Below are 13,942 nucleotides of genomic sequence, written 5' to 3'. Positions count from 1 at the left end.
GTTCACTGTAAACATATATGCCAGTTATCTGGAATAATAGTAAAAATCATATGTACAGAGAGATAACGAGAGAAAACTACTTGTACGTGGGCGTGGATAGACGCGTTTAGATATGGCGCAGGACAGTACAGGCAACACAGCGGCAAGAAGTATGCTCACGCGTTCTACATGGTTTTGTTTGCGCCCTCAAAACCCTCTCACAAGTCACAAGAGTTGTGTGAGTGTGTGACCCTGCCACTTATACCGTGAGAAGTTAGATTATTATTGTTTCAACCGAAACGCCGAAACGTGGGTGTCATGTTCTTTTATGTTTATATTACGTTGATGTGAATGGAGATAAACCGCACAGGCGAGGTGACCATTAAAACGCACATGTGGATTGCTAGCTACTACTCCAGCTTGTTGCATCCCACTTTCACTCCCTCTGCTAGTTAACAAGTGGCAGCATTACACGCGGTTGAGGGGGCAGCAGCATGCAGGCGAGGCGAAGGCGACGCGCTTTTTTGTCGGCGTGCCGTGGCGCTGCTCCAGTGCTCCGTGCCGTGTGTGTCCCTGCGCAGCGGCAGCCCATGCCATCAAATTGAAACTAGGGGGGCCACAGCCACAGACACAGACACAGGCGGGCGCGGGTGGCCCCCGGGCACTGGTCTCGTCCCAGCCTCGGAGGCGAGCTCGTGGCCGGACAGCTGGCGCTACTATACGAGCTCCTCGACCCCCCCCCCCCCCCCCCACCCCCCCCCACATCCACATGATCCACAACCCCTCCTCGCAGTCGCATTTGCCCACGAGTGGAGTTAGGGTGTGTTTGGTTTGACTTTTGGCTTTGGCTTTTGCCCCCCTAAAAGCCAAAAGCCAACCAAAAAGCTGGATCCAGGAAGTAACTTTTTCTAAAAGCCGACTTTCTTGTAGTGCAAATCTGAAAGCACCCCTGGACCTGCTTTTAGTGGCTTTTCGGATGGAATTGTGAAAACATATATCGAAGAATTTTTAACGACTTTTAGTGGTTTTCACCAAACGGTTTTTAACGATTTTTAGCTTTTTAACAGCTTACAGCCTACAGCGGCTTTTTGCACAGCTCACAGCCCACAGCAACTTTTTTAACAGCCACAGCCCAACCAAACAGACCCTAACTTCTAAGAGTTGAACGGACGCGCCTGGGAGATGCCTTAACTTCCGAGAACAACATTTCTAGCCGTCAGAAGTTTTCTTCATTTCCAAGAGCTCTCTTCCTAGTCGTCGGAAGTTGCCTTTATTTCCGAGAGACAACAATTGTCATCAGAAGTTATTTACTTCGTACGAGTTCTTTAGAAAGCCCTAGAAAGTTAGTTGAATGTAGGAAGTTTTGTTTTTTTGGTGTTGTGTCACATAGGTTTAGAAAAAAATCTGAAGGTGGTCCTTTTCCTCGTTGCTAATTCCACTGCACGTCTGCACCAGAGAAATTTTAATCAGTAACTGAGATGGCAGAAACTATTAACATGTAGTTGAAGAAGTGTGCCATTTATGCTATGCAACATCAAAGCATCAAGTAGAAATTTCAGTTGAAAGTGCACCTTTTGGGTTACCAACAAATCTAAGGAACTATTTAATCCACAAAGAGGTGACATGGAACTAATCAATATGAATGTTGAAGATCAGGGCTCCTATTGAGACTAGCTAGTAGTACTCCATGAGTTAGTAATCTCGAAAAAACCGAGAAATGCACTTTATCTTAGCTAAAAGATCGAGAAATGTATTTTTTATAGTTCGCTCGGTCTCTCGTCTTCCTTCAATTAGCGAGATGATACTATCCGTTGCGTTGCGAGTGGCTTCATGTCATGTTAGACTTTGATGTTTTCTTATGTCTCATGTGGAAGATAAAAACCCACATCACTTGATGAGGCATGACAATAATAAAACCGCGGAACCATAATAACCAGTGTTTTATACGAGATATATGATGCCCAAAGTCAATAATAAAATCACTCGTGTAAGAAAATAAATGTAAATGTGACGCCCAAAATCAATAACAAAATTGGCCATATAATGTAATATAACGTACTCCAGGCAGCAAAGTCCGGGCTCTCGGTCCGACACTTCGAAGTCAGCGGTCCGCGCGCCCAGCTCATGGTATGAATCCATAAGCTGTTTGCGTGTCCGCTCAGCCTCCGTGCGCGTTGCGGCCTCGGCCCTCTCCACACGGCTCTGCAGAGCGCTGAGTCGCTCCTCCAACTGCTCGGCGCGCTCCCTGGCAAGACTGCCCTCCACCCGCGCCAAATTGGTCTCCGCCTGCGCCTTGGCGAGGGCCTCATTGGCCTCCTTCCTCTCCTCCGCCAGTTGGCGCCGGAGGTCAGTCTTCTCCCCCTCCAGCGCGGCCACCTTGTCCGCCAGCTTGCGGCACTTACTGTCGGCGGCCGACTTCTCCCGGACGGCGTCAGCATGTTGCGTCCGAAGTCTCTCAACTTCGGCAGACACAACTGCCGTCAGGGCCCCCGACGACGCACGGTCTGCGAAGTCAGCCGCCTACAAGACACACATAAGACCACAGCCCCGGCGAAGCCTGCAAAAAAAACCGAAGTCTAGCTCAACGTACCTGACTCAGTGCCTCCTTCATCTCCTTCAGCCAGCGGGACACAGCACCCACCTCGTCCCTGACGGCAGCGAGTGCCAGCATCTCGCCGCCGGCACTAAGAGCACCGCCCTTCGCCCTTGGCACCACGGTAGCCGCCGTGGTCGCCGTGGCAGGCGGAACAACAACAAGTTGGCCTTCGTCCGACCCTGCGACGTATCAACAAATTTAAAAAAAAAGAAAAAAATCGAGCCAGCGACTTACCAACAAGATAATCGTCCACACTAATGTCGGTGGCGAAGTCGGCGACGCGCTTGCCCGGCGGCGGCAACTCTCGGGCCGCCTTCGCGGCCTCCGGCACCCTGCTGGACGCCGGTGCAGCCTTCGCAGACTTGGAACCACCGGCGGCAGCCGCAGCCTCCGGCGCCCTGCTGGATGCAGGGACGGCCGACTTTGCCGCCAGTGGCGGCTTGCCTCCGTGGGGGGGCAGTAGCCTTCGCAGCCCCCCGCTGCCTCTTCGGCCTGGCTTCATGAAGCCTGACGACCGCCTGGCGCTTCTGTGCAGCTCCCTGGCGATCCTTGTCCATCACTGCCGACACAACAGCAGCAATATTCTGCCCGTAAGGAAACACTTTTCATTCACGAACCATGCGAGATGTAAAAAGTCTTCGCCGGCCGCGCGGGGGATAGGAACATTCTTAGGCCACCAACCCCCGGTAACCCTCAGCATCCGCGTCGAAGACTCCCGGAGCTCGGGCGAAGACATCCTTCCCCCCGGGGCCGCGCATGTCCTCATCAATTCTCTAGCAAAACCATCGGAAACCCTAAGTCCTCCCATAGCAGTACCTAGTTTCCTCTTCTTAGAGGACGGGGCGGCCGCCGACGCGGGGTCGTCTCCAGACTCTACCACCGGTTTCTTCCCACGACGATCCACATCGTCTTGGCCGGGGTAACCGCCATACGACAGACAATTCAACTCAAAAACCCTGTTCAAGCGGTCATTCGACCCGCGAATATCCCAGCTACGCTGGCCCTCTGTCCTCGGCACGTACCGACCAACGATCCGCACCGCCCCATCCTCCGCCTCACGCACAAAGGCGGCCGGATCGCGGCTATGCAGATCAAGCGCGAAGGCAGGACTTCAAACCAGCTTCCCACCATGGGAAGGCATCTGGCGAGGGCACACTTCGCCCAATGCCCAGCCATGAGCCAAAGGCCATACCCCGTACGCCACAAATTCCTCAACCAAATTGCGCCCGCTGCTTAGGCCGGCGGCGCACCGAAGGGCCCCTTCGTCCGCATCCTCCTCCGCCACTTCAAAAGGCGGGTATGCTGAGTAAAAATGCGAGCACATCTCGGACACAGGGAGCCCCGGATGGTCTTCGACTGTACCCTCCGCGACGTAAAACCAAAACTCATGCCAATTGCCCCACTTGTTGCGGGCGCAAAGAACCAACTCAACTACCTCCATCGTGGTCTTGCCGGTCTTCGACGTAAATGTACAGGACCCAAACTGGGCAACTTCATCTCCAATCATCCTCTTCTGCCAGTGCAGGCAATAGTACTTCGCGAAGACTTCGACTGATGGCTGTCCGCCGTACGAAGTCGTCGCCCAGACATACTTCGACAGAGCCACTACGTCATTTGGAGTCAGCTGATGGATCTGAACATCAAATCTGCGCAGGACTTCTCCAACAAATCGGTGCGCAGGCAGGCGGAGACCAGCGGCGAAGAACGCCTCGAACACAACCAATTTGCCCTCTGGCTCGGGGACTTCCTCCGTCCCCGGGACACGAGCGACTCCGCCGCCAAAGTAACCCAGCCGCTGCATATCTTGCACGCGGACCGACGACATCCGCGACACACCAAAATCCACCGTATCGCCGGCGCGCAACTCCTCCGCCGCCGCAGTACTCAGCCTTTCCTCAGACGGCGCGTCGGCCGGCGGTGTAGCGGCAGCAAAAGAAGAAGAGGTCGGCATCGCTACGTACCATCGACGGCAGCGGGCGGTCTGCTTCACTGGAGCCAGATCTCCGGCGAACAGGAGCAAGGAGGGCAGACGAGCAGCGAGACGGTGGAAAAGGCGGCTAGGGTTTTCACGGAGCGCGGAAAGATAAAGTTTAAAACGCGCCGCCCCCGCCCCCTTTTATACACAGGGCACGGCGCTTCGGGAAACCCGTCGTCCAACAGTACGGTGTCAATCAATAGTCATGTCAAAAACCCCCGCGGAACCACTTCGAGCGAGGGCAGCGTCTCCGCCATCTAGCGACGTTTTCGGCACCAGATGACTTAGTCGAACTGGTCCCTCGGAGGGCAAATGTTGGGGCGAAGGCGAAGACGCCACCCTTCGCTCGAGGCCTTCGCCGTGGTCGTTGGTCCAACGGAGACAAGACAACGGGCAGGGACACCCTTCGCCCCATACGACATCGGACGAAGACCTGTGACGAGGTCATTCCACCGTGCGGCCTCGTCCAGCATGGAGGCCCACGTGTGATCCGGCCCATTGTAACAGGCCCTGCGTGGCCGCTGCGTGTTACGGGCCTAATTTGTAAAGGCATCTCTGTAATTACAGTCTGTAACCCCGCTTTATGGGAATATTCTGGGGACAACCTAGGTGTCTGAGGGCACATGCGTCCTTAACACAAGACGCTGGGCACTCAGATACCTATAAATACCCCCGCACAGTGCCCTTGTGAGGCTAGATTAACAGAGCTAGTGCCATCTTACGCGAGAACCCTGTTTACGTCACTACACACCCCCGTTGGATCCCCTTGCGGCAGAGAGCAAGTTCCAACATCAGGCGATGAACTGCTAGTAGGTGGGCTCGATGTAGTGGAGGAGGTGGTAAATGTGAGCGAGCGCGACCACGTTCGTCGTCGCAACGCACACCAGCATCGCGGCCGTGTACGCCGCCGATGCCCACTGCATCGGGCCCAGCATGGCTCGGCTACCACCACCGGCGCTCCTCTCGAGTCCTGTAGCAGCGCGCGCAGCAGCAGTAGCAGCTAGGTGAGGCGGGGCCGATCAGATGAAGAGACGAAGGGGGAGGCCAGCACAGACAAGCATGCTCTCCTCTACTTGGTTTGGCTTTTGTGTGTGCTGGGTGGACAAGGCTGAGTGGGCGTGAGCGGACGGCGTGGAGGCACCATTAGTCTTACAAGACTAAGGGTGTGTTTGGTTTGACTTTTGGCTTTGGCTTTTGCCCCCCTAAAAGCCAAAAGCCAACCAAAGGGCTGGATCCAGGAAGTAACTTTTTCTAAAAGCCGACTTTCTTGTAGTGCAAATCTGAAAGCACCCCTGGACCTGCTTTTAGTGGCTTTTCGGATGGAATTGTGAAAACATATATCGAAGAATTTTTAACGACTTTTAGTGGTTTTCACCAAACGGGTTTTAACGGTTTTTAGCTTTTTAACAGCTTACAGCCTACAGCGGCTTTTTGCACAGCTCACAGCCCACAGCAACTTTTTTAACAGCCACAGCCCAACCAAACAGACCCTAACTTCTAAGAGTTGAACGGACGCGCCTGGGAGATGCCTTAACTTCCGAGAACAACATTTCTAGCCGTCAGAAGTTTTCTTCATTTCCAAGAGCTCTCTTCCTAGTCTTCGGAAGTTGCCTTTATTTCCGAGAGACAACAATTGTCATCAGAAGTTATTTACTTCGTACGAGTTCTTTAGAAAGCCCTAGAAAGTTAGTTGAATGTAGGAAGTTTTGTTTTTTTGGTGTTGTGTCACATAGGTTTAGAAAAAAATCTGAAGGTGGTCCTTTTCCTCGTTGCTAATTCCACTGCACGTCTGCACCAGAGAAATTTTAATCAGTAACTGAGATGGCAGAAACTATTAACATGTAGTTGAAGAAGTGTGCCATTTATGCTATGCAACATCAAAGCATCAAGTAGAAATTTCAGTTGAAAGTGCACCTTTTGGGTTACCAACAAATCTAAGGAACTATTTAATCCACAAAGAGGTGACATGGAACTAATCAATATGAATGTTGAAGATCAGGGCTCCTATTGAGACTAGCTAGTAGTACTCCATGAGTTAGTAATCTCGAAAAAACCGAGAAATGCACTTTATCTTAGCTAAAAGATCGAGAAATGTATTTTTTATAGTTCGCTCGGTCTCTCGTCTTCCTTCAATTAGCGAGATGATACTATCCGTTGCGTTGCGAGTGGCTTCATGTCATGTTAGACTTTGATGTTTTCTTATGTCTCATGTGGAAGATAAAAACCCACATCACTTGATGAGGCATGACAATAATAAAACCGCGGAACCATAATAACCAGTGTTTTATACGAGATATATGATGCCCAAAGTCAATAATAAAATCACTCGTGTAAGAAAATAAATGTAAATGTGACGCCCAAAATCAATAACAAAATTGGCCATATAATGTAATATAACGTATTTATTATAGCATATGTATCTAGAGTACATGTATTATTGGTGTGGTTTTATTACCTCCAAAGTTGTTTTAAGCTTAAATGTTTAAATTTAACTAATTTCATGGGAAAACATTAATATATGTGGCACTAAATTGATATCACTAGATACACCTAATATATAAATATGTATATATCTTATTTGATTTCATACACCATGTTATTATTTTCTATAAAATTTATTAATTAAGAAAGTTTGACTTTAAGATTTGGGGAAATTAATTTATTTTAGGATATAGATTATAGTTAGAAGCATATAGATTTTGTAATTATATAATTTAATAATAAAATTAAAACTGGTCCAGCTGTCGCGCACACGTCAGCCCAAACCCGGTGGCCCCGCCGCTCGAAACCAAATCAATCACGGGGCTAAACGTGCCCACGCGGGTCCCACTGTCGCATAAACCCGCCGGTTAGGCTCTTCCTTCCTCTGTAACCCACCAGCACACCCATCCGCCAGCCCTCCTGGCCCCATTCCTCTCTCTCCCCTCCCTCCTCTCCACCGCCACCGCTTCATCCCCTTCATCTCCACCTCCTACGAGGCGGCCGCCGCCTCCATGCTCGGCCGCGACCGCAGGGCCTCAGCTCTAGCAGCGTTCAATACTGTAGGCTAGCGGAGAGGTGGGGGATGGCGAAGCCGACGCCGGTGGCCTCGGCAGAGGAGGCGGCGGCGATGCGGCGCCGGCTGAGGCGCCTGGTGGCCGCGGTGGCGGCCGGGAGCGCCGACGCCGAGGCCTTCGACGAGGCTGCAGAGGCGCTCGCCAAGCTCAGGGACGCCGAGCTTGGCCCCCGCAAGGACAGGACCGGCGACGGCCGGGAGAACAAGCGCAGCACGGAGGCCGCCGTGCCGGAGCACTTCCTTTGCCCCATCTCCTCAGAGATCATGAGGGATCCCGTCGTCCTCGCCTCCGGCCAGGTAGTCCACAAATCATAGGCATAGAGGGTATAATAGCAAAGTGTCAACACTTGGGTGGCGAGATTGCAAATATTTCCGCCACATCGCCTTCCCTTGCCTTCTCCGTGGCTTGGTCCTTGCTTTTTGCTCGCTGGGTTTTTTTATTTTACCAGCGTGAAATTGCCGTTTCTCAGCCTGTTGGTAACTGCGACGTTTGTGGAAGCACAAGCTGAGTTTTAGCCTGCCTATTAGTACGATTTTTTAAGAACATAATTGAAGTGCGATTTTATTATTTTCTATAAGTAATAGAGTGATCGACGACGACGGGACGGATTTCGAATTTCCTTTTAGCGCCTATATAATTTACCTACCCTTCCCGGCGCAAGTGCTTTTGATTGCTCCTTCTCTCGTGTCCTCATCCTTCTCTGCGCTAGCGCTGCTGCGACGTCTGAACCTCCACACACAGCTAAATTTATTTTGTGGTGTGCCAGAAGCTTCTGAATTCTGATGATACAGCCACCTGTCCCTTTCGAGCCTCCGACAGTTTTGTTTGTGCTCCCTTTATTTCAGTCTAGATTTTTTTTTCTTCATATCTGCTACTTTATACTCGTGATTCGCCGCTCCCCCGTGATGTGACTGCGGCTGCTGAGCAGTGTTTTAAAAAAATTCCGTCTACTAGTTTTTTACTTTTCCATTTGTTACAACTTTCTCTTTCGGCGATACTGTTGCTTTTGTCGATCGATTATTGGTGGGTTATTATTCTTCAGTCATGAGATAAAATAGACTGTTCTTACTGACGACAGAGTACGATAATTTTCTGTGCTGTTCTTAATTACTCCTATTTAACTACTTGCTAGCTCTAGTAAAATTACGATTCCTGATTGAATAAGTGTTCCATACCTGTTGCTGGAATTGTCGTTGCACAGTTCTCTTTTACTTTTCTCCATGCAAGTAGGATAAATAGAAATGAGCCCATATGGTGATTCTTCCTCTTCGCCACGCAACCGCGTGCGCTTCCGCTCTCTTTCCACGGATGATGTTGCGTACTGCAACACGAGACCCGGATTTTATGGTGCGGGGATTTATTATTACGTGATTTCAGATGGGTGCTGTCACTTTGACCGTCTTACGCCCCTCATGTTGGACAGTGCATGTGACTCGAGTTTATTGCCATGTTCACTTGCCGTTCCCCTGTTCTCAGCATGGACAAATCATGAAAAGATTCAGCTTTTATGGCCTTGGGGTTATGCTTGCATCATTCCGTCAGTATGATGTGAGCACCGCATCAATTGAACCAACCTTTTAGCTATTTTTGGTCCGCTGTATTGATGACTCGTCCTTGTTTGCTAAGACTTTCCGAGCTGTTCTTCTTGGTTCGTGTCACAACTATCTCTTTCCTGGTTTTCCTTGATTCTTGTTTCAATTGCTTGATCGCACCAAGTGAAAGTGTTACATCATTAAAAGTTAATGGAAGGGAGCGAGTCAACATGTAACTGTATATATATTATGCTGAATTAAAAAAAAGTTGTTTTTATATAAATTTGCACAATGGATGAATTATCTTGTAATAATGGAATGGAGAGGGAATAAAGCTGCTCATCACAAAAGTTAACTGGTTTTGGATACTAGAGTTTTATCACCTCAATTGCCTGTCCCTATGGAGATGTGCTGTACCCCATACTATCTCTTCTGTGTTGACTTGGTCCTGCCTTTGTTCGCGTGTCCTGTTCAGAATTTATTCCTACTTTCAGGGAAAGGAAAAGCATGCTATGTTTTCCTACAAACGACGTGACAAGTTTAACTCAAATTTTAATTAGCCTTTAATTCGAATTTTAATTAGCCCTGCACCACCCAGTTGTGTTCAAATAATAAATATGATTGAGGCTTTTGTTTGCAGCGATTTTGCACGAAAATGTTGGTATGACCCTGCCTGACATTTCTCTTAAGGAGAAATAGGTTAATTTAGATTCTTCTTGAATAAAATTGCTGGTATACCAGCTTTATTCATCTTCCTGGCCGAGGGCCTATATTCATCACTGTGCGTCCCATATTCATCATTGTGCCTGAATGGGTGATGTGATTTAACTATATTCTCATTATAACTAACCCCTACTTTGTGTGGTCCCTGATGTTGACGTTGTGTATATATTGACGCATTCATGAATTCTCTTGTTTTGCATGAATCCAAAATGGTGTATTGGCTTAGCATAATGGTTGCGAAAAGTAACAGATCAGTCAATGTGCTTCATACAAGTGTTTACTTCTCTGTGTACTTACACAAAGTCATGTAGTTTATGAGTTATAAAACTGTTTTCATAAGTAATTGCTTTCTTTACTGCTGAATTGTCATAAATTTCTGTGGCATGAGCTTGGCATAACTATTCTACTCCTTGTGCAGACGTATGATCGTCGTTTCATTCAAGAATGGTTAAGCGCTGGAAACCGGACATGCCCACAGACTCAACAAGTCCTTTCGAACACAATTATCACCCCGAACCACCTTGTGAGAAGCATGATCTCACAGTGGTGCACAGACAACGGGATCACTCTGCCACCGGTTGAGAACCAAGATGAAGATCTGGTTACAAACAATGAGCGGGAGACATTTCGTAAACTGTTTGAGAGGATCGTATCGTCGTCGTCAGACCTGTCTGAGCAGAGGGAAGCCATTAAAGAGCTCAGGCTGCGGACTAAGTGCAACAGTTCACTAAGAGCAGCGATAGGAGAGAGACCGGATTCAATCTCGCAGATGATTTCCGTAGCGTCCAGCCCAGAGCTAGAAAACAGTGCAGAAGTTGTGGAGGATACGGTGACAGCTATCCTTAATCTCTCTATCCACGAGAGCAACAAGAAGATCATTGGAGACGACCCACTGGCAGTCCCGTTCCTGATCAAGGCCTTACAGTCAGGAACCATGGAGGCCCGGAGCAACGCCGCCGCCGCCATCTTCAGCCTATCCGCGCTGGACGGCAACAAGGCGAGGATCGGCGAGCTCGGCGCGATGAGGCCGCTGGTGGAGCTCCTCGAGCACGGCAGCACGGCAGCGAGGAAAGACGCGGCCTCGGCCATCTTCAACCTGTGCACGCTGCACGAGAACAAGTCGCGGGCCACCAAGAGCGGGGCCGTCGACGTGACGCTGAGGGCCGTCGCCTGCGCCGGGGACGGCTCTGGCTCCGGCTCGCTGGTGGACGAGTCTCTGGCCGTCCTCGCGCTGCTGTCGGGCGACCACGAGGCGGTGGAGGAGGTCGGCGAGACGGGCGGCGTGGCCTCCATGCTCCACGTCGTGAAGGACGACCCGTGCAAGCGCAACAAGGAGAACGCGGCGGCCGTGCTCTTCGCGGTCTGCGTGTACGACCGCACCAGGCTGCGGGAGGTCGCCGAGCACGAGAAGCTGAACGGGTCCCTGGGCTGGCTCGCGCGGAACGGCACGTCGAGGGCGCGGCGCAAGGCCGCCGGGATCCTCGACAAGATGAAGAGGTCCATGCACCACCCGCACTACTCCTGCTAGTGCTGCCGCCGTGGCTGTGTGTGATCAGGGGGGGAATAAGGGTGGTGTGTGTTGTGTTGGACTGCTCGTTGCTTTCGCGCTGTATATATATATATATATATATATATATATATTTCAGCCTGCGTATATAGCTCTATACTCTTGGTCTCTGTGGTTTGGTACATATATGAGGGTACATTTTTTTTCCGTCTCGCGGAGTAAGTGGTGGTGGTTTCCCCCTCTGGAACGTTCTTGTTCGTCTGAAATTTGCACTTGATATGTTTCTTCAGGGTCTTTGCATGCACATGGTCCTGATGCGTATCTGGTGCCGTATATGGATTTTTATTTTTGTTTGTTTGGTCACATTATATGGGTGGTGTTTCCTGTGGTACCTTTTTTCTGTTGAGATGAGTCAACATTCCCCCGTGCTGCTACAGACGGGTCGCTGAGACGTATGCTTCACGCGTTGTGGAATCAGATACCTAATCTGCTGACTTGTACATATTGCAAGTCCCTTTCAGGTCTTTCTCCGGCTTTCGAGATAACCAGCACTCGGTTGTCTGGGATTGGGCTCATTGTGCATACAGTCGTTTTGTATTATAGACTGTTCCAGAGTGAAGTTTTTTTTTTTTAAAAAAAAGGAGGTGGAGGTGAGATAAGATGAGTAATCTGTTGGGGATAGTATAGGTGCAAAGAGGATATCGAGGAAAAGAAAGGAGTGTGTTATTTGTATTATATGCATTATGGTCTAGTAAATGTATGTATACACATGTTCAGGCATCGTCGTCGCATTGACTATCAGGGCGATCCCTGAGTCACACCGCAGATTCGGCGAAGTCGGCGTCGTAATAACGGACTGTCTTTAAATTGCGTCTCTCTAGAGTGAGAGAGTTTACCTAACACTAACATGCCAACAGGAATGAAGCCACATCTCAAACTGCTGTCCGTTTGTAGCCGTGAAACATACCTTGATTCACACTGTCCTTCATAGCTGGCCCCACTTGTAGACGATGATGTTTCAGAGAAGGGTAGGGATCATGCACTTCATCTTCCTTCTCAGACTGGGGTGCATCGTACGTGCATACCTACGTCTTACATTGCATCATATCGACCCACAGACGTTACAACCGGTATTGATTATGTTGGAGTCGAAACGTTCGGTATCAACTATTATACTCCCTCTGTTTTAAAGTAGTAATCGTTTTAACTTTTAATTAAACGAGTGGCGATATATATATATATATATATATATATATATATATATATATATATATATATATATATATATATATATATATATATATATATATATATATATATATATATATATATATATATATATATATATATATATATATATATATATATATATATATATAGGGTGATGGTAATGGGAGCCCTGGGCTTCCATTAGTATGGGAAGCCCCAGTCAGGTATATCTACGCGCGCTCGATCTGGTTCTGGCTCGAGCGGATTGCAGCGTAAAACGTGACCTAAAACAGCGTAAATGAGTACGAAATTTAGCGTAAATCTTATATCTGTTTTGTAACAGCAAACGGGGCCTAAAATTACGGCGTAAAAATCGCATGCAGCCGATCGTGCGCGGGTTCTGGCTCAGGCGGATTCCAGCGTAAAACGTGAGCTAAAATAGCGTAAATGAGTACGAAATTTAGCGTAATTCCTATATCTGTTTTGTAACAGCAAACGGAGCCTAAAATTACGGCGTAAAAATCGTGTGCACCCGATCGTGCGCGGGTTCTGGATCGGGTGGATTTTAGCGTAAAACGTGAACCAAAACAGCGTAAATGAGTACAAATTTTATCGTAAATCATCGATCTGTTTCGTAACGACAAATGGGTCTCGAATTACGGCATGAAAATCGCCACAGGCGCTGTCTCGGGCGGATTTCGGCATAAAACGTGAACCAAAACAGCGTAAATGAGTATGAATTTTAGCGTAAATCATCAATTGATTTTGTAACGGCAAATGGGGACAAATTACGGCGTAAAAATCGTGCGCGGGTTCTGGCTCGAGCGGATTTAAGTGTAAATCGTGAACCAAAACAGCGTAAATGAGTATAAATTTTAGCGTAAATGGATAGAAATATCAGAAACAGACAAAATAGATGGAAGCGGATCCATGAACTGAAATATAGGTCATAAAATCCTATTGACATTGGCATAAATATGTATACAAAATAGCATAAAAATAGGATCGCCGTCCTGCGGAACCAGCGCCTCGCATCTGGGATGCGCCACCACTTCGTGCCTAGGGGAGGATGCCGTCGTCGCTAGCGCCTAGGGAAATCCGCCGTCGCGACCGCTGGCACATCGCCGTCGTGCGCACCTCATGGGGCTGCAGCCGCGTGCGTGCCCTCGGGATCCGATGCCGCAGCGTGTCCCTAGATTCGCCGTCGCGCCACAGGAATCCGCCATCGCGAGCGTGTCCCCAGATCCGCCGTCGCGCCTCAGGGATCCACCGTCGCGAGCGTGTCCCCAGATCCGTCGTCGCGCCACAGATGCTGGAGCGGCGGTGGCGGTGGCCATCGCAGAGACGGACGGGACAACCGCCGTT

At 49.2% G+C, this 13,942-nt stretch overlaps 2 protein-coding genes across 2 annotated transcripts; one reads left to right on the top strand and one right to left on the bottom strand.

The window, feature by feature from the left end:
- Window positions 1–345: 345 nt before the first annotated feature.
- LOC100279813 (uncharacterized) lies at window positions 346–1,929 on the bottom strand. The gene has a single exon (NM_001395256.1). The coding sequence runs from the start codon at window positions 748–750 to the stop codon at window positions 448–450; it is 303 nt and encodes a 100-aa protein (NP_001382185.1). The 5' UTR covers window positions 751–1,929; the 3' UTR covers window positions 346–447.
- A 5,491-nt stretch (window positions 1,930–7,420) lies between these two features.
- LOC100284415 (uncharacterized) lies at window positions 7,421–11,460 on the top strand. Its single transcript, NM_001157310.2, has 2 exons — window positions 7,421–7,902; window positions 10,280–11,460. The coding sequence occupies exons 1-2, from the start codon at window positions 7,615–7,617 to the stop codon at window positions 11,387–11,389; spliced, it is 1,398 nt and encodes a 465-aa protein (NP_001150782.1). The 5' UTR covers window positions 7,421–7,614; the 3' UTR covers window positions 11,390–11,460.
- Window positions 11,461–13,942: the final 2,482 nt, after the last annotated feature.

The sequence above is a fragment of the Zea mays genome, chromosome 5 (genome assembly GCF_902167145.1).
Source record: "Zea mays cultivar B73 chromosome 5, Zm-B73-REFERENCE-NAM-5.0, whole genome shotgun sequence".
Classification (NCBI taxonomy): domain Eukaryota; kingdom Viridiplantae; phylum Streptophyta; class Magnoliopsida; order Poales; family Poaceae; genus Zea; species Zea mays.
Note: the sequence above shows the minus strand (reverse complement) of the source record. Positions and strands in the feature narration are given on the sequence as shown.